The sequence below is a fragment of the Psittacula echo genome, assembly GCF_963264785.1.
Source record: "Psittacula echo genome assembly, chromosome: 1".
Classification (NCBI taxonomy): Eukaryota; Metazoa; Chordata; class Aves; order Psittaciformes; family Psittacidae; genus Psittacula; species Psittacula echo.
Genome location: NC_137735.1, coordinates 87,994,337 through 88,014,959, shown reverse-complemented (window position 1 = coordinate 88,014,959; position 20,623 = coordinate 87,994,337). Strand labels below are relative to the sequence as shown.

The 20,623-nt window shown below is 42.3% G+C and overlaps 1 protein-coding gene across 1 annotated transcript; it reads right to left on the bottom strand.

Moving 5' to 3' along the window:
- Positions 1-113: 113 nt before the first annotated feature.
- Positions 114-20,429, bottom strand: DDX17 (DEAD-box helicase 17). Its single transcript, XM_080633302.1, has 13 exons — positions 20,025-20,429; positions 15,847-15,997; positions 13,681-13,780; positions 13,415-13,548; positions 12,658-12,723; positions 11,860-12,001; positions 10,454-10,614; positions 10,186-10,358; positions 9,554-9,664; positions 9,001-9,062; positions 8,561-8,620; positions 4,172-4,408; positions 114-3,306 (listed from the first exon to the last, which is right to left on the bottom strand). The coding sequence occupies exons 1-13, from the start codon at positions 20,066-20,068 to the stop codon at positions 2,783-2,785; spliced, it is 1,965 nt and encodes a 654-aa protein (XP_080489428.1). The 5' UTR covers positions 20,069-20,429; the 3' UTR covers positions 114-2,782.
- Positions 20,430-20,623: the final 194 nt, after the last annotated feature.

Genomic DNA, 20,623 nt, shown 5'->3' with positions numbered 1-20,623 from the left:
ATCCAGTGGGTTACCAAGAGGTGTTTCCAACTGCTTGAATTTGACTTCTAAGAACTGGGAAGAACAGGGGCAAAGACGGCTTTACATTTCAAAAATAAAGACAAAGTTCACAATTTATTGTCAACAGTGTTTTTATTTATACCTACAAAAGAAAACAAGATGGTATCAAAAGGACAATTTACAAACTAAGAATAGTAACATAGCTCTTAGTATCCTGTGTCTGAACACCACAGATCTATGAATCTCTCAATTCAAGTCTTCGTTAATACAACAGGAATGTGTTCAGAGACCAGCAGGTGTGTGAAACAAGATGCTGATCCCACACAAAGCCACTAACCCTTCCAATTGTTCAAGAGAAGTCCAAACAGTAAATTGCTTCAGGAAGTGGGAGGGGAGGAGACACCCAACTCATCTGACACTCCCACAAACGTTTACAGATTGAAAACAGACTGAAACAATACTAGATATGCTAATGCTTTTATCAGCAAGGGCCCTCCAGCTGGTATATGGAACAGAACAGAGAGCACCAGGTGGGACAGGGGCAGCACATGCCACGGTGCGTTTAAGCATTCAGCAGTCTGGTTAACACTCTGAATTGAACTGAGACCCTGGACGACAGCTGACCTTCGATGGCAATGAAGCACTGCAAGACTTGGCATAGACGTTTACCTCTGCACAAGTCCGCCCAAAAGAAGTGAAAGCAGACTATAAGGCAGCTTTGGCGGTCCAGAGACCCTTTTTAAAGCCAGTCAGTGAGATGTCCTACTCCTCCAACCCTTGAACACATTTCTGCACTGAACTCACAGATTTAAAAAATAAAGAAAAAAAAACCAAACCAAAACCCCCCAAACCCTCTACATTTGCTTGTGAGGGAGGCCAAAGGCAAATCAGTCAGGCCTGGATAAACTAAATGTTTCTGGCTTTCACTTAACACAAGCAAAGAAACTTCCTGCCCAAACACTGCAATTAGAAGATGGGAAACAAGGGTCTGGAAGATCTCTCTCCTTTCCTTCTGTGTCAACAACCTACCTGTGTACTGCACAAAACAAAACAAATGAAAAAAAAAGCGCATTCATCGCCCAAAATTTTACTCTGGGAAGAAATTAAATTAAAAAAGAAATCAGTTCTGTATAAGCAAGGTTTCTTCCTGGGCTATAAGAAGTTCCACTCTACTACAGGAGTGGGCTGCCTTGTCCATACATATGCAAGAACGCCAACAGAAAAAAACCCCAAACCTCTGCACTCTCATAATGCAGAGATTATGCCTCACAAAGCAGAAGATGTATCCATTCTTTTGTCATATTATCAGATCAAGAGCAGCCAACTCCTGTTATCATCTACTGTCTCTGAACCGTCTGGTATTAGAAATAACAAGTCAACAACATGCTTTACTAAAGGGGAAACCCCCTCACACCCACCTTAGCCTGTAAAATAAACAAGTTTTATTTACGTATTTACTAAAATTTCACTCTTCTCTAACATTTTCTAAAATGCTACCTACCTGCGAGAGCTCAGCCCAAAGGGACCAATGGAGCAGGGAAATGCACTCAAAAGCCAGAAAAAGCAATAGTCAGAGCAAGGTACAAAAGAAATCAAGCTTCAGAATCAAGATGCACTAACCAGCTCACCGCTTACCTCATGAAAAGGAGATTCCCAGGCAATCTCCTCCTCCTCCCTTCCTCCCCTTGCCCCCCCCCACTCCCAGCCCACCCTATTCAAACCTCTAAAATTTAAGTGTGGAAAACTCTGTCACATTTTATCTGGTGTAGCGGCATTCGGAACATTCCCCGAGGTATGTTTGCTCATGAAGGACGGACAAGCAAGAAATGCCATTTATCATCTCAGTTCTGTTTAGTTTCTGGGCTCTCAAATAAGACTTCTCTCCATAAACCCAATAACAAGAATCTGAGAGCAGAAACCAACTTGAGGATAACCAAGCTCCACGCATTTTCCATGCTGCAATTTAACAATTATAGGGAAAGAACTTCTTTGGCTAACATACCTTTTGGTACCTACAGCAACTGTGTGGTTTTCAGGTAGTGAATCCAAGAGAGGCTTGGTTTCTGGCATGGGGGTTTTAATCCCCAGCTTCCCTACTGCAGGCTGCTACAGGTACCAGAAGATGGGGCCACTGCTTCCAGATCTGTAGAAAACTCCAGCAATGTACCTGGGGCATTACTCTGAACACTGCCCAGCTCAGACAAATGAGCAGAGTTTTCCTATAGAAAGTAACCTACGACGGATTACAAGCAGTAATAGTGAGCTATTAAAACAAAAAGATTAGGAGAAGTGAGCATCGCTCCCTTGCATTTATAATTTTAAATCAAGTGCTTTTTGGCTTCCCGAAGTTCCCTATCTCTCTTTGATATTTCCTGAATTTAAGTGAATGTGTTACAGAATAGCAACTCCTTCCCCTCAAAAGAAAGTTTTCACACAAACCTTAAGACACCAAGATGATCGAGCTGGCACCTATCCGCTTTATACCCATTTCTTTTAGAGAAAATAAAACTTCCAATTTCCTCAACATGCAAGACAAAAAATAATAAATTTTCCAGTCAGCTATATATATCTATTAAAAAAAAAAAAAAAAAGAAAAAAAAAAGAAAAAAGGAGGACAGGGTCAGCAATGTGGACTGGGGGCCATTTCTGATGGGCTCAAGGGATGTGAATGGTGAATTCTAAGTCTAACCTGCATGAGAGAGACATCACAATGGGAAAGAAGAGAAAGAAAAGTTTCCTTTAAATGCAAAAGGTCTATACTGGTCCCCAGTGGTGAGTGGTCTCATTTGCGGGAGGGGGGTGGAGGAGGTGGAGGGGGGGGGTACTGGTAGGTGGCAGTCTGTCCCATATAGCCCATCACGTTAGCGGCAGGGGGCTGCGGAAACTGTTGTGACATGAGCGGCTGTGGCTGCTGGCCTGAGCGCCCCACCATCCCTGCATACTGCTGTTGGGTAGTGCTCTGTGAGGTTCTCCCAGCGGTGGCAGCTGTGGTGCTGGCACCATAGGCACTAGCACTGTACTCTGCAGTGCCATAGCCACTCGTGCCATAGGCAGCTGCTCCATAGCTCCCTTGAGTGTAACCATACTGGCTCTGTGCTGCCCCAAAAGCAGAATTTGGGCTCCCGTAGGCACTGCCATAGGTCTTGTTGGCTCCGTTGGCATAACTCTCACCACGCTCACGATCTCTGAAGCCACCTGAGTCTCTCCGGCCCTCTTTCACTCCCCGGAGCCTCCTGTCACACTCTTCCTGGTACATCAGGTTAGGGTTGTTTACTGAACTGCTCGTTCGGTAACGAGAACGACCTCCTGGCGATGGATACATTAAGATTTAGTACCGTGAACAAGGCTTAAACAATGAACTCTGGTACAATTATGCCACCCTTTCTCCCCCTTCTGCAGCCACAATTTAGCCACCAAGGAGCAAGTTCTTTTGACTGACTATAACTTCTCTGCACAGCTGTGCATTAATACACCTCTTCACTTCATTCAAGGCGTAAATGTGAAGTTCAAAAAGGGTTCTGTAATGCACGTGCTTGGAGACAAGGAAACAGAAGAAATTCATGATTAATTTGGAAATATAAGGAAACTTATTATTCCTTCAGGGAATGGAAGGAAAAACAGCCTCAGTCCCTGAAGGCAAAGTCAGTGGATCCCTTTACTTATTTCAATACTGCACGCATGTGCACACACATCTTGTTGCCTGTGCTTAGGTAGGAGCTGCAGGAATTCATTAATTCAAGCAAAATTAGCTCTGTGAGGATCTTATCCAGAGAAAAAAGGATTTCGACAGCTATAGTAAAACAGTGGAGTACCTCTCCGTTGAATACGTAAAACTACACCTACAAAACACGCTAAAAACTTGGGTACAAATCAGCTTTATTAGGCTTCCCAGAGAAATGGTGGAAATCACCATCTCTGCAAGCGTTCACAAGCTGTGCAGATGAGGCCCCCAGTGACATGGCTTAGTGATGGACTTCGCAGTCCTGGGGTGAAGGTTGGACTTGATGATCTTAAAGGTCTTTTCCAACCTAGCTGATTTTACGATTCTATGATTCTATTACTGTTTGTTACCTTAGAACTGCACTTCCTACTTCCCTACCCTCTTTTAATCTTCCCTCCCTCAAAATGGGGAACCTATTCCCTGAGTAGCCCTTTTACCATGTGCCTTTACCTCCACCACCTCCTCCTCCTCGGTGGTCCACAAGCTGCATCAGTTTTGGATTGATGGCTTGATTGGCTTCTTCCAAAACTTTGATAAGCTCCCTGGCTTGTTTCAGGTTTCCTGGTGTGAAGAAGGTGTAGGCAGTACCTTTGTTGGTACTACGTGCGGTACGGCCAATACGGTGCACGTAATCTTCAGAGCTGTTCGGATAGTCGTAGTTTATCACAAATTTAACATCTTCCACGTCTTGTGAAGCGCCCATGTGCGAAGCACAGTGAAGGGGGAGGGTTGAGGAAAGGGGAGAAGAAGAGAGGACGTGCCAACGAAAGGTGGGGAGCACGAATGCAGGTGACAGTAATAAGAAAAAAAATACAAAGTTAGTAATTGCATGGAATAAATACAAGACAGACTCATCCCAAAAGAGTAGAAGACTTAAATTTATCCTCCCCGGAATGCATTTTTCTGTCTTCCTGTGTCGAAGACACCAATGTCTGTGAATAAGCCAACTGAATTCTGTACTATTTTTTTATTATTATTTTTAAAAATGCAATCTGGAAAGTGACAATGCCACCGTCAGACAGAGCAAACTGGGGTGGAGGAAGGGCAGAACTGCCATGGTAAAGCTTTTACTCTGTTGGGAGAAGTCTAAAATAACAGTAGTAAGATCACTTACCTTCCACTCAGTAACATGAAATAAAAGGCAATCTTAAAAATATTTACTTTTACAGTCCTAATAAAAGATGGTGACTACTTTCCCTTGCCTAAAGCTTAAGATACTCCAATTACATTAGTATTATTCAGCCAACTCATTAAAAATTATTCAGACCTACAATATCTTAACTCAGCTTTGCAGGTATCACCAGAATGCATTGCACTAACATTTTACCATGCTGCTCCATCTAGTTCTGGCAAGATTCTAAAATTTGGACAATTTCAATTAATTAATTTCATTAGCAATCTTCTTCTTCCAGTGCCAGAGGGAAGCAAGAAATTAAATTATCTAAATTGCTCTGTCTGCAAAATATTAAAATTTAGGAGATGAGAACTGTGTGCCTTATGGGAAGAGACTCTGTAAACTTACAGGACAGGAACAGAGTAAATGTCAGTGCAACACTTCAGTGGAAGCACCTCAAGTACCAAAAGCACCTATTTACTCTTACAGTATTTTTGAAAAGCATGGTATTACAGTAAGTACCCTAACAGCTCATAAAAAAAAATTTAAAATCTGCATTTTAAGAAGAATATTGCGAAAATATCCAAGATAAAACACAGATTTTTGTGATTTCTTTTTTGGTTTTGTGTTTCGTTTGTTTTAAAGAGAGAAACATTCTCTGTTTGTTACCAGACCGATGCACACTCCCTCCTCCTGTGGGAAACCGCTGCAGCCGATCCCGTCTCTTTGCCTTTTATTTTTGGCGGCCTCCTTTCGAAAACTCCGCCCTCTGACACGGGACCACTGGAGCGCGGGGAGCATGCATCAAGGGTCCATGGCAGCGAGAAGTCCCCACACACACTCGCTCTGTGAACTGGCTTAGACGCTTCTCTGTAGCCCCATTTGGTTGTGAAGCGCCGGAGAACCTGGCTTCAGGTAAAAGTTTCAGGTCCTCCAACGCTTTTTGTCCCCTATTCGGGGTTCTTGGGGGCAATTGTCAAAAAAATGAAGATACAAAAATTACATCCAAAGGGTCAGACTGCATCTATTGCCCAGACTGCATCAATTTCAAAAGGGTTGTAGGAAAAATAAAAACGAGGGTTGTAGTGACAAAGAGGGGGACTTGATGTCTGTTTCTTATTACAGCAAAGGGGGGGGCTCCTCAGTCTTTGCTGACTCCAAAGTCCTGAATCACACCAAAAATAGGGATTGAGAAGGCAGGTTTCACAGGGGGCTGCGCGAGTCTCCAGCTAGGGTCCTTGTAGCAATAGGAGTTTTTTATAAGGAATAGTGAAGTAAAGAGAGGAGTACGTATGACAGATTGCATCTTCACAGCCAGGGTGGAACTAGTCTGACAAGCTGCAGGCTACATGATCCTCAGTCAGTCCCATTTTGCACATCCACCAGTAGCCAAGTGACTTGAATTACCACAGAGGTATGGATTACCACAAGGACATGCTTTCCCGGCAGAAAGCACAGGTAATTGTAGCTATCAAGGTAGACGGAACTGACTTGACTGGGGAGGAGTGGGAAGAATGGGAAGGCAGGAAGAGGAAAACGCAAGGGTGTTTTCCAGATTAGAAAGTGGTCCTGGTAGAGCACGTAGCTCGCTGAAGAAAACACCAGAGCAAGTACAAGACTCGGCTTCTCCAGTCTACATGCTCCAAAGTGTCTGCGCACACTTGCAATCTTCCTGCGCCTTTAGAAGATAATGTAGCAGGATCAAGAACTGCAACTGTCAACCATTTCTGACAGCTACCTGGGAAACATTCCCTTTGTCAGACCATCAGAGTACCCTGTGGCACAGACAGTCTCCAATTATTAATCAGGAGAGACATGAACTAGCAAATATGCTAGGCCTAGAGAGCTGTTCAGACCATCAATGTAGATGTGCCCCCACCCCTGCACTGAGAATGACCTGCAGCTGATATCAAAGCTTCTGTTAAAGAAAACAAAACAAAACAAATTCAATGTTTTTAGTTTAATAAACTGAACAAAAAATAAAGTAAAAAATAAAAAATAAATCAGTGCAGAGAGAGGACCTCACTCCAGGGAATTATCACAAAGCAGTCATTATGGGACTCCGAACTTACCTGCAAGAAGCTTTTTTGAAACCAATGTTCCATTAGGAAGAGGGAAAGCCCTGGTGACTCAGCCAAAAGGCGCGCGCCCCTGTTTTATGTTATTTAGGTAGAAGCCTTCACTTTCCAGGATCTTGGAGGAAGTCGTCCAGAAGTTTGCCAGTTAAGGGACTTAATTTTAAGCAGCAGCAAACTCAGGGCCCCGAAACAAGCTGAGATGTTGTTCAGTAACAAGAAACAGACTCTGGTACCTTTCCCCCTCAGCTCAAGTGAAGTGGAGGATGGGAAGTGGGGAGACTGTTTTCTGAAGTGTTATCCAATTGAGTAGTTTTGGGGGGAGTGGTTTGTTCTTTTTTTTTTTTTGAGAGGGAGGAGGCTGTTTTAAATGTCTAGGCAAGATGCACAAAGAAGCTACCAGCACATAGCAAGCCTGTTTAAAAAACGCTGCTACAGAAAGCAGCTCTCTTTCATATAAAGTGGTTTCAGGCCTCAGTCCCTTCTCCCAACAGGCCCAAGTTCTAACTGCACAGGTCCAGACATGACCCTAGAGGGCAGAGACTGAAGTCCATAGAATCGCTTCTCTGAGGAAGTGTTGGACAATTTTTGAGGGGGAGGGGAAGGAGGGGTGAAGGTTGTGTGAACAAAGGCTGCCAAGCCTAGTAACGGTCTGCCTGTGTTAAAGTGACCATACGATGCACAGCACAGCCACCCTTTCAGCATATGACAAACACAGAGTGCAGATAGCTGAGGTTTTTTTAACAAACTAGAGATTTCTCTGAGCTTATCTGCACTCATTTGCAGTAATTTTGTCTAAAACTTATTACAGTGAGTCACTGACCCACAAGTAGTTTATCTGCTACCAAACTCGGGGAGGGTATTCAATGTCTGTTATTAAACTCTGAGCATTTGAGACACCATCCTCCTAGAGTGGGCAGATGCACAAGGACTGTGTTTAGCACAAAGCATTTCACAATACAAATATGCTTATTAAAAATGGGGGCACAGCTGATGCATCCAGACAGATCATTTTCGTACCACCAGAATAGAGCTGTGCAATTTTGATTCAGTTACACATCTGGGTAACATGATGTTTAAAGGCCATGTACAATCTCAGTGGTCCTGCCTAGAAGGAACACAGAGGAGGGAAGGTTACGTGTCAAAGATCTGGAGCAGTGCTTTCTCAGATGTGGATGCATCTGTGGGGTAAACATGCATGTACACTGGGGCCGGTATGCTCAAATCTGTGGTGTGTCATATGGGGAGAATATTAGCTATTGGTTCTTGAAATGCTCTCCCACAGCTTCCTACTTGGGACTTTATCTGACACGGTCTGAACTGAGAGCAATCCATCCCTATCATCCAGCAACAAAAGCTGGATTTGGGAAAGGAGTGTGGTGGAAGGGTTGGGTTGCATAATTGGACGTCTCTTCTCCCTCTTGGCGATCGATTGGTCATGCCTAGGCCTTGCTGCAGACCAAAGCCTGTTCATTAGGAGCAGGAAGAGACTTTGAATATGAAAGACAAAAAAAAGATTAATGTTAAAAAAACGTATTTCACATGTGGGGGAAAATCACGCTTTGAATTTTTTTTTCTTTAAGAAAGCATATTTCAGTCCAAAGAAGAAAAATACTCAGCAGTAGGCAAGAGTGGTCTATGTGTACAAACCTAGCCCACGAGATGCAACGTCGGTAGCAATGAGGATAGGAGCCTTTCCAGAACGAAACTCTGTAAAACAAAGTATGCTATGAAGTAAGCTTTTTCAAAACAACCAAGTTACCTGCACTTGATTTACATCAAATGCTCATTTTGCAGACTCTAGGTAAGACAAGTCAATGTCAGAAACCCCAGCAAGTCAGGATATAAGGTTTCAACTATTCCTCAAAATCCAGCTCTGTGGGTTAAGTAATTCTTCCACTGTGTTTTTGTCAAGGAAAAAAAACCAGCAAATGCAAGTACTGAAATTAACAGTACAAAGGTAAAGGAAGTTCTTTTGAAATGTATCTACTTGGTACAGAGACAAAACATCAACAGATGACCAAAGAAATCATGTCTCAGTAAATTAAGTACACTGGCCCAAGCTATTCTCCCCTCAGTGATGGACTCACCATTAAGCACCCAATCTCTTTCTGGCTGACTCTTGTCTCCATGGATACACATAGCTGGCCAACTGCCAAACAGAGAGGCACATTAGTATAGACAGAAAGTACATACATTAAAGACAACAGGAAGCTTTATTGGCATTTTGGTAAAAAGGCAAAAACCAAAGAGACTTGAGAAATATGTTATCCTTGTCCTCCTACTCTGGCTTGTATCTACCTAGCACATATAGTGGTTTGTTTCTTGCATATTAATTCCATTACCTACATACACAATCATCTAAGGCAAATTACATTTGCTGTACTGATACAGTCCCAATAAGTGTATCAGTATTCTGATACACTAAAAGCTGCACAACTTACAAATGCTCTCTTGCACTAATCTTGCACTAATGCTTTGATGGACTGGAAGCTTCTGAGAAACCAAATCTGAACTCAGCCAAGAAAAGAATGGCCAAGTTGTTACCCAAAACAGCATCAAGAACATTTAAACCTTACAGCTTTTGATCACAGTTTCTATTTCCCACTAAAAAGAAGGGGAAGGAGGGGAAAAGCTAATCACCCATCTCTGCGCATCCTTCGAGTGAGATCATCACATCGCCTCTTTGTCTCCACAAAGATGATAGTCTTGTTTTCTTTCTCTGCCATGATTTCTTCCATCAGCTGTATCAGTCTAAAAGAGACATGAGAGCCAAGATGTTTATCCACATATACAAGAATACAGAAGCACTCTCTTGTATACATACACAACACACATCCCCAAAAATAAGTAGGTATCACACCTAATGTTCTTTACTGTGAGGGTGGTGAGCCACTGGAAAAGGTTGCCAAAAAGAAGTGGTAAATGCTCCATCCCTGGCAGCATTCAAGGCCAGGCTGGACAGAGCCTTGGGTGGCATGGTTTAGTGTGAGGTGTCCCTGCCCATGGCAGGGGGGTTGGAACTAGATGATCTTAAGGTCCTTTCCAACCCTAACCATTCTATGATTCTGTGTAGGTCTGTTGTGTGACGGAATGGTTAGAACATACACAAAAGATTAGTTAATTACAGGATTGACTTATTTTGTAACAGTCCAGGGTTAAATAGTACTACACATAACTTCGCTATTCGGAATTTGTATTTGGCTCACAAAATAGTGTTGGTTCTTCAAGTACAGCCAAAAAATCCAAGTGAAATGGTAAGAAAATCAGCTTACTTATGGTCTTTCTCGCTTTCCATGCATACATCCACTATCTGCAGTATATTGTGGTTGGCACTCAGCTCCAAGTTTCCCACATTGATCTGAACATAGTCCTGCAGGAAGTCCTCGGCAAGCTGGCGCACTTCTTTTGGCCAGGTCGCACTCCACATCAGGGTCTGTCTGTCAGGCTAAGAAAAAGGGAATACAGATTCATTTAAGGATTTAAGGTACTGAACCCTGAATGGGAAATGAGAGGATCCGTCCTTTTACAAGGTTCACACACCCTTATCTGGTCAACAATTTTACGAATTTGGGGTTCAAATCCCATGTCCAGCATCCTGTCTGCTTCATCCAGCACCAGGTATGTACACCGACGAAGGTTGGTCTTTCCTGCTTCAAGGAAGTCAATCAAGCGACCTGGTGTAGCAATGCAGATCTCCACACCTTCAAAAAAGAATAAGTAAAAAGAGTAAGGCTCTTCATTTGAATGTCAATCAGTATTTTTAGTCAGAATGAATCACCTTCCAGAGCAAAATTGTTTAAGAAGAAAAAAAAAAAGCACCACCCTCATTCCTACCCAAGACTGAGTCATTTCAGTAGAAGCCCTAGTTTAATTTTTTTTTCATTCTGAAATTACTGTTACAGTGCCATTAGAATAATAAATGCAGTACAGAAACTAAAAGCTTACTGTCAGAAAACACCAGTGAAGAGCTGTCCAAAAAAATCAGAGTACAATAAGCTTCTCCTCAAGCCTGACCCACCTTCATCCAGAACTACGTAGTCTAGACAGCTCTCTAGAAAAGGAGCGAACTCCAAATAAACTCCCCATGTTAATCAAACATGAAGTGCTTCTCTTGCTATGCAGGTCAAGTTACTTCCACCTTTTGGTTTTAATACTGAGCAATTATGAACCAATAGTGACAGATAACCATCCTGCCTGCATATGTTAGCATAAAAACAGAATTCAAACAGTCATAAACCAGTATCAGGTATGGCAATTTATACAATCCTTAACAGGGACTGGTTTCCACTGATTCCCAAATCTTACAAGCAAGTCCTTCAGTGTCACTGAAATGTCCACACAAGGTAAGTTTAGGGAAGCAAGGAGATGGGGAAGAGCAAAACCCTAGCAGTCTTCTTGATACTGCACTTAGAGATGCAGAGTACTTTTGCAGATCTTTGTGTCTACCTGGACCCCTCAGAGCTGACAAAGCTGGGTATACTTCCAGTTTCTATAAAGCTCATACAAGAATTAGATCTCTAATGGAGGCAGTGGTCTGCAGGGAGACTGAATAAACTGCAGTCTCTCTTGCCAATGATGTATTCCTCCGAAGTAAATTCACTAAATACCCCAAAGATCACAGCTGGGGGTGTTTCCCACATTGATCTGAACATAGTCCTGCTGCTACTGCATTTCCTCAAAATAACAAACATGTTATCTTTCTACTAAGTTTTCTTTTCCCCCTTCTGATGTCTTGATGATCTTCACAAGTTCAAAGAGAAAATAAAAATGAAATCTAATATTCAAGTAAGTCACTATACAACAGAGAACTACCTCATGAAGTATCACTGCAACTGCAGATTCATTCACACACACCCCTTCCAAAAAGGTTTTAAGAAGGTGATTTTACAGAGATTTTACAATACCCCCACTCCTCCAGAAACTGCAAACACCCATTTGAAAATTACCTCTTTCTAGATCCCTGATCTGGGGACCTTTGGGTGCCCCTCCATATATGCAGGTACTCTTCAGCCTTGAACATTTGCCATAATCATCAGCCACCTGCTGTACTTGCTGGGCCAACTCTCTAGTAGGTGCTAGAACCAGACACTGCAAAAGGAATCAGAATCATAGAATGTTTAGGATTGGAAAGGTCCTTAAGATCATTTAGTTCCAACACCCCTGCCATGGGCAGGGATGCCTCACACTAGAGCTGGTTGTTCAAGTCTGTGTCTAACCTGGCCTTGAACACTGCCAAGGATGAGGCAGCCACAGCTTCCCCGGCAGCCTTCACCACTCTCACGATAAAGAATTTCTTCCTCATTTTCAATCTAAATCCCACCCATGTGAGTTTGAACACACTGCCCCCTGTTCTATTGCTGCAGTCCCCGATGAGTCCCTTTCCAGCATCTTTGCAGGCCCCCTTCAGATACCTGGAAGGCTGCTCTGAGGTCTCCATACAGCTTGTCTTCTCCAGGCTGAACAGCCCCAGAATCAATTCAGGATAACCAAGCTGCATACATATCCCTAACTTAAGGGCTCCGCATAGATACCATAAGCAAAGTTGGACCATATGGTCTTTATTATCTAAAACATTTAAATATCTTTAGACTATGTCAGCAAATGCACAGAATCTCAACTGAGTGGGATGTTCACATTGTGATAGTAAACATTTCTCTACTTCCTGTTCTGATGTACTCATTAAAGTACACATTAACAACGCTGTTCCATACACACAAGAAGGAAGAGGATCAACAAGCACTTACAATTGGGCCATCCCCTCTCTCCAAATATGGCTGGTGGTTGATGTGAACAATTGCAGGCAACAAGTACTAAAACAGAAGAATTTTAAGTCAAGACACAGGACTTCAATATTCAACGCCAACAACCTCCTGCCATGACAAGTGGATCACAGCAGAGCCCCTTTAGCCTAACATTCTTTCAAGAAACTAACACCTGATGTGAGACACAGCAAGAATCCTTGGCTATATAAAAATGCTTCTGCAAAAACAAATACTTGCATTTATCTGACAGAACGGAAGATTTTCAGAGCTGCTGACCAACTGTACCTGCTTTGGTATGAGCACAAAATATAGCTGCTCAGTACCTCTAAAAGGAAGGCTCATTTAAATTTGGAGTGTAAGTTAGCAGAACTGAGCCCTAGATTTTCATGAAGAATAAAACTCCTTCCTAATCACTGCAAATAAAATTAATGTATACCTCAAAGACTCACACATTTCTTTTAACTTGCATAACAGCATGTACTGTTTTTTAAACCATGCTGTAAGCCTAGACCAAAGGGAAGTGACTAAGCAACCCAAAAGAGAGACAAAATGTGAATAAGACAGATCAGTTGAGCTGAAACTGAAGTCTCAACCATGACACTGTAAAACAAGCTTTAAAAACACGTCATCATCTCACTTGATATCTGTAATATTGAAAACCCTACTACTAACAAGTAGCAAAGGGTAGTTTCTGTAAAGCAACTAGGAAGCTAAATAAATAAAAGGGAAGAATACATACTGCCAGTGTCTTCCCAGAGCCAGTCTGCGCAATGCCCACCATATCACGACCACTGAGGGCTAGTGGAAAGCCTTGGCACTGGATTGGAGTGGGTTCTGTGAAATTCTGGTCCATTAAAGCATCCATCACATACTCTAAGAATGCAAGAAAAGAAAAAAATTCTTAAAAGGATAACTGAAGCTTCAGAAGACCTTTTAGAAAACAGAACAGACCTGTTACTGTTTCCCAGTAATCCTCGTGATCTTAAAGAATGGCAAAATACTTACGTGGAAAGCTACACTGGTGGAAGGCAAACACGGGCTTAGGGCAGCCTTCCATCCCTCGGATTGTTATCTCTTTCTTTCTGCGCAATTCTTCAACTTCATACTATTTATGTGGGGAATAAAAAACACAAAACAAAGATAAATGCTGAATGTCAGCAGGGACTTAAAATGTGTGTTTCTAACTACTAACGGACTTCACACCTCTGGGTAACAGCTTTGTTAGAGAACTGAGTTGAAACAGAGATCTAAGATGACAGCTTTCCTAAAGATTTTGGTTTTAGGAGTGAGCTATCACACAGCTTCTCCACAATATTCAGAGGTACAAGGTCTCAACGTAGCCTATAAAGACTAATGTCTCTCCTTCCATTCAGCCCTTTTTAATGAAAAGTGTATTAATATAGCATTTGTAGGAATTAAGACTCTTTTTTTTCCAGAGGCCAGAAATGACAAAAAGCTTCAAAAGTTATCCGATCATCTGTTTCTAATAAGAAACATGTTTCACGTGACAGTGCTAATAACTAAACAAAATAAATCGGCCCTAATATACTCTGCCCAAGCTGAAGGCAGGGCAGTCCTTTCCTTCAATTAAGACATTGCGGAGGTGGTTAAACACAGAACTCTTGCTGGTTGACTTGCAACTCAGCAATGTTGCCTGGAATCTTTTCAGAACCAGCACTTCTTTCCTGAACAAAAAAGAGCCCAGGCAACATAATAATGATAACCTAAGACCTCCCAAGTTCTTACAGTAATGGAACTTCTTAAAATATTTCTGAAATGTGTATCCACATAAGCATAATTTTAGGCTTAGAACTAGTGTTTCATCTTTGTCTAGTCTACCTTGCCAGTCCAACTGGATTTTGCAACATGCTTCCACAATTCACGACCTTATTCTAATGCTCATTAAATATCAACAGAAAGATACACATCAAATACCAAATGAGCACTTTATCCAAAGCAATAAATTATTTGTCAGAATCTCCTGAGCTTGAATGAAATGGTAAAAAGAAAACAACTTTTGGGAAAAACGTGAAAATCCTTTGAGTTTGCCAAGGCAAAGACAGCTACAGCAGCAAATGGTGACTGTGGTTCAGTAGTTCCAGCTGTTTTATCTTTAAAAAGCCAGCGTCTCCTTCAATTCTTTCATGCCACATTTGTATCTCACGAATACTTCATGTAAAGATTTCTAAGACTATGGAACTGGGTAAGAACATTTGTTTGTGTCCTCATGTTAAGGATGAAATCTCTTAATTTCTAAATACCAAAGACATTAAAGAGGGGAAAAAAGGACTAGACTCAAGTTGAGTAGGAAGGGGAGGATTACTATATCTACAGAGTAAACACAACGTACTGTATCTAGCTTTGAGCCCCCAATATAAGAAGAACATTGTTTTACCAGGGCATGTCCAATTACGGGGAGAAAGCCAGAGGCTGGAGTACAGACTATGTGATAAAAAATGGAGTGCTGGGTTTGTTTAGCTTGGGAGAAAGAGGACTAGCAAGGCAATTTAACTCCAACTTTCAACTACCCAATGGGCCACTATAGAGAAAATGCTGCCAATCTTTTTTTCGGGGGGAGTGAAATACCATGAGAAACATTAAGCCATGGGACAACCACCCAGAGCGCATATAAAAAATTCCCCATCCCTGTGGATATTCAAACTCAAAAGGACAAGGTGCTAACCAACTTGCTCTGGTTTTGTAATTAGCCCTGCTCTGAGCAGAGAGTTAGAATAGAGATCTCCCATGGCCTCTTTCAGCCTCAATTATTATGATAAAATATTACTTTTGAACCTTTCTCATGTATTTCTGCAACTCTTAATTCACTAGTTTAGGTTCCTTCAGTGCCTTCCCAGTACTACAACTCTGAAATTCTCCAAGTCTTATCTACACTGACAAATACCTAGACCAGACAAGCATTATGATGATAAATTACAAAAGACCAAATGTAAAATATTCTCACATAAAATCAGCTAACAGCAGAAACACCACCTTTACTGAACGTAAAGTTACTGAAGGCAGCTAGAAACAGCATCCTGTGGAGTATACATGTACCAAAATTCCTTAAGGAAGAAACAGTTCTATTACACACTTCCCCAGGCGTCCAAGTTTCTCCACTCATGACATTTTCTGTTGTAGGCAAAATGGAACAGACAGGCTGTGAAAACCTACCGGAGTAAGCCTGGCCACTTCTGGATGCTCCACGTAAAAATTCTTCTCAAACTTGGGCAGCTCACTTAAATCCCATTTTTTCTTCCGTAAACGTTCCCCCGGATTACCAAATTTCTTTGGAGGAAGAGGACCTCCACGACTTGCTCCAAACCTGGGAATGTCAATATTAGTTGTAAGATAGTACTTAATTATACTCTAGAATTTACAGAGTTTCTTAAGCATTTTCCACTCTCTTTTCCCCAGGCTGACACATGAGCACAGTAATCCAGCATAAGTTACCCCCTGCCTATCACTATGATGGCAAGCAACTTCCTGAAATAACATAACTCTGCTTTAGTCAGTTTTAAATCCCAAATCATCATCCAGTACAGCCATTTGTAAATCAATGCCTTAAAGCTCCTGTGTCTGGGTTTCTGTCCTGCCTTAGCACAACTCTGGGGGTACAGCTACAGCACTTACCTCCTCTTGAAACTGATCGTACACTTAAAACATGGTTAGATGAAAGGGATGATAAAAACCTCTAACTGTAAGTTCCTTGTACCTCTCCCAAGGTTAGTCTTACACAAAAAACAGCTACTTCACTGTCTCCCTCTCTATGTCTCCCCTCCTTTCTTATCAAGCAAACCAAGAGTGAAGAACAGAAAGTATGTAAGTCCAGCCAAGCCTGAAGTCCATCTGTGGATCTGGAACCAAAGCAATTAAAAAAATGCCTATTTTTTCTTTAAACCAGAGCCTAACAGGTAAAAAACCCAACAAGCCCAAAACAAAAAAACTATGTGGGAAAAATCATACCGCCTCTCAAATGCTTTGGAGGAAGACTCAAGAAAGTAAAAAGCTAATGATTACTAAAAAATTCCTAACCAGCAGAACAACTGAGGAGCTACTGCTTTTACTCTCTCACGTAAGTCTTCTTGCTCACATTAAGTTTTCACCCAGCTATTGTAATACACTTTAGAAGGTTAAGAACTGACTGTAATCACTTGTTAAGGTATTAGACACAGTATGAGCCAATAATCTGGAAGAATATAATAACTGAAAACTGAGTGGCACAGAATGATTATTTACCATGAACATTATAAAGTATGCATTTTAAAATTCCACCAAAAAAGCCACAGTACTCTCATTAGTATTGTACAAACACAGCAGAAGGTATTTTTCCCAATGCTATCAAATTTTGGTCTAATTCAGATTTTGCTTAAGAAAGCTACAGCCTTTTCCAAAATATGGATTCATGAGAAATGCCCATGTAAAACAAGATTTCTATTTAGACAGCAAATCCAAAGTGGCTGCACCTAACCCAGGCAGTCAGCTGGTAAAAAAAAAATCATCACCTATTAATGAAACAAACCAGAAGCAACAAAAATCCTAAAGCAATCTTCTGACATGAGTGACCTGGGAGGAGAAAAGTGCTAAAAAAGGAAGAGCTGAAATAAATTTCTGAATTATCTTAAGCACAAAACTCTGTTCAGCCATTAATGACATTTAGTCTTCAAATTGCTTCCAGTGCAAACTACAAATTATAGTGACTGACAGACCAGAAAAAAAGAACTTAAATCAACACATTAACAAAAAGAAGGGGTTGCACTATTGGAAAAGCTAAGTATGGTTGATAATTTAACTTAAAACCTGCTAAGTAATTTTTTAAATGTTTGCTTTGTTGCAACTGTGCATTCAGTCTCTTCCCTCTCCTATGAATATACCTTATTTTCTCCTTGGTATGTCTATGGGATCCCCTAGACAAGCTGCATGATCAGCATCAACATTTTCTTTCAGATCAAAGTGGAAAAAAAAGAAAAAAAGTATAATTTTAATTTACAGGCACATTCACCTATACTGGAGGTGTTTGCTGTTGCTCATGCTCACTTGTCAAAATGACAACTATTTCTACATTGAAGTGGTGCTAACAAAACCCATAATCTCATTGAAATCAACTGGAGGTTCAAAGTTTCAGTGAAGTTTCATTATGAAACACATGAAAAATTGATTGCAAAACTGGACACTGGGAACAGCTGGGTACTACAAATACTTGCTCCACAGCTATCCAGAGGGAAGAACTAATGTATTTTATATAGAAGCCAAATAGTTTCAGTTCTCCATTTTTGTCTGTGTACTGACCTGACAGAAGTGAGCCCTGCAGCAGTCCTTGAACACTGCCTGTGCTGAAGTTTATCAGCTAAACTGGCAATAACTGACACTTTACATTCTGATTACAAGTCAAATGAGATTCAAATTCCAGTTAACTGATTTGAATCTAAAATTATTACATTGATTTGCCAACAGTTTTCAAGTGTTAAATTCAGACCAACTCAAAACATTCTCTAATGTTACTGGTGCCATAATTTCTGGGGCAGAAAGGATTAAATTTGTTATATTCCAGAGCAAAATAGTACAACTTTCAATTCTAAGAAGTCACCTACAACTCACCCCTGACAGGAGGAAACCAGAAAGCCTGTATTCATTTGGTTCGTTTATGAAAGAATCAGCAATGAAAAAGTGATAAACTTTAAAATGGACAAAAATTTTATAGAGGTTATTTGTGATGTATGATGGTTGTTAAGGTATGAAAATATTTGTAACCATTAAACATAACTAACTGAATCCCTGTGCATTAAAGCTTCCAGGATAACATGCCAAGAAAAGGATTTCCCATGCAAATGTCCAAAAACTTTGCAAAATGTAAAGCACTCCTTTCACTTATGCAAAAACCCTCATCTAAGAGTGAAACACTCACCTATGATCAAAGTCTTTACGCAAGATGAGATTACAAAAATGTTAAGGCACGCCAAGCATTGTGACAACGCTTTGGCCAGTGTTAAGCAACTGTATATAAAGCTGCAGACTCAAACTCACTAAACTCCGAAAACATCTGGGGTTTGAACTATCTCACACTTGCCAATGCATTTACTCCAGCGTTCTTGTGTTAAACTAAGCTGGAAATCTCCAAGTGGAAAAACACCAGAACTCTCCTCTGAGAAAAAAAAAATGAAAGTATCTTTCAATTTCAGAGTGTGAAATGTGGGTGTAAGATAACGCAAGGATACAACTAATCTCTTGCCACAGGCAACCGGAAACTACATGTTAAAATGCACTGCAATATATAACAAAATATACACTAATCTCCCAGTGGGGAGGGAAAACAATAAAGGAAAGAAGTGGGTGGGGGAGACTTATTAACTGAGATCTAGCCTTCATGTTAAGAACAACAGTACCCCCATGAAATGTTTATTGTCAATCCTTGAGAATGAAGGCCTAACTACTGATCTGAAGGGCGGAAAATGCTGCTCTCCTAAATTATGCTTTCTCTTTAAAAAGGCCTGGAATCAACATCTAAGTACTTTCAACCCTTAAAAAAACCTCAAGTTCCAAACTAGTCATATACTATAATGTCATTGTGTTTACTGCTGCCATCCTCGGAAGAGGAAAAAAATAATAATCAAACCTGCAGAACCCTTCTGCAAGCCACGCTTCTTCTAAACAACAGATTCATGAGTATCAAGGACTAGGCCTCTGCAGTGCCACACAAACAAGTCCTGTCTGATTACTATGTAAGCTTGGTCATGCTCTTGAAGTCTGGTCCTGAGCCAGGTTTACCGAGATCACCCTTCCGAGGATCCAAGTCCCCCGCATGGCAGCACCTTTCGATCTCATTTCCTCTCACGATAAAACTCGAGAACGCAACTGAGGCAGATCCTTCACCAAATGCCATCTTTCTAGTCAGTCCAGAAGGAGCAATGACAACCGGAAGGGCAGACCGTCCAAACACCCGGGCCCGGGCCACCAAGACTTTGGTGGCTCAGGGGGAAGAAGCAGGATAACGAAGGGTGGCAGAAAATAAATGGGGGGGGACGGACGGACGGGACACAAGAGGGAATGCAGGCCTTAAAACTGCCACCAGTGACACACGGTTATACACGAACGATAGAAAAGCCAACTAAATCCTTCCCTCAAACCACCACCCCGCCTTGCTGCGAGAACACTACTGATAAAAGTCTCCAGCACCCCCCCCCCCAAAGAGTTCTGGAGCAAAAGCTCCCCCAATACCGCCAGCAGAACGCGCCCCCTTCATCCCCACGGCGACCCCCCAGCCTTCCCCCCCCACCAGGCCCCCAACGCGAAGGAAACGGCTTCCTCCACCGCCCCACCACCTCCCCGCGGCCCGGCCTGCCCCCTCCCCTTACCCGCCGCGGTCACGGTCGCGGCCCCGGTCCCCGAAGCCTCTCATCGCACCCGGAGGGGTGGGAGAGAGGCAGCGGAATGCCGGCCGTGGGGACGGCGAGGGACTAGGGGTTCGAGGAGACGGGCCAGCCAGAGGCGGCTGTGTCTCGGAGGAATCGCTTTGCGCCACCTCGCTTCTTTGGTGGGATACAAAAGGAGAAGAGGTGGTCAGTGGGTCAGAGACCCGCTGGACGTCGGCGGAGGGAACGCCGGGGCTCTCGGTCGGCTCCAGGGCCCGTGAAGTGTGGAGACACCAGCGTCTTCTTCCTCCGGGTTCCCGGCACAAAATGGCTGCCGCCGCCCCAACCCGCTTCGGTTACGTTACGGGCGGCTCGGCGCTGCGCAAATTGCGGCCCCTGAAAATACCTACGCCTATTCCCAGAAACCAACTACACCCTAAGCTCGCTTGGAGAAACACTGGTCCGCGCGGCAGGCAGGCTACGGAAGGTGCGTAGCGTTCTTGACTTGAGTCGGGCTCCCGCGTGAGGAAGGAAGGGCGGTGAGAAACGCTCTCCCTATTCCTCAAAGTCTGTTACGTAAAGAGTCAATGCCGTAACCCCTT

Bases quoted from the DNA above. Each gene is read 5' to 3' on its own strand.
- DDX17 (XM_080633302.1), bottom strand. From the start codon at position 20,068: ATGAGAGGCTTCGGGGACCGGGGCCGCGACCGTGACCGCGGCGG. The intron at 10,359-10,453 runs GTGTGTGAACCT...CCTTTTTCTTAG, and splicing joins AAATTGTTGACCAGATAAGG to CCTGACAGACAGACCCTGAT. The intron at 4,409-8,560 runs GTTTGTACACAT...GCGCTTCACAAG, and splicing joins CGTTGCATCTCGTGGGCTAG to ACGTGGAAGATGTTAAATTT.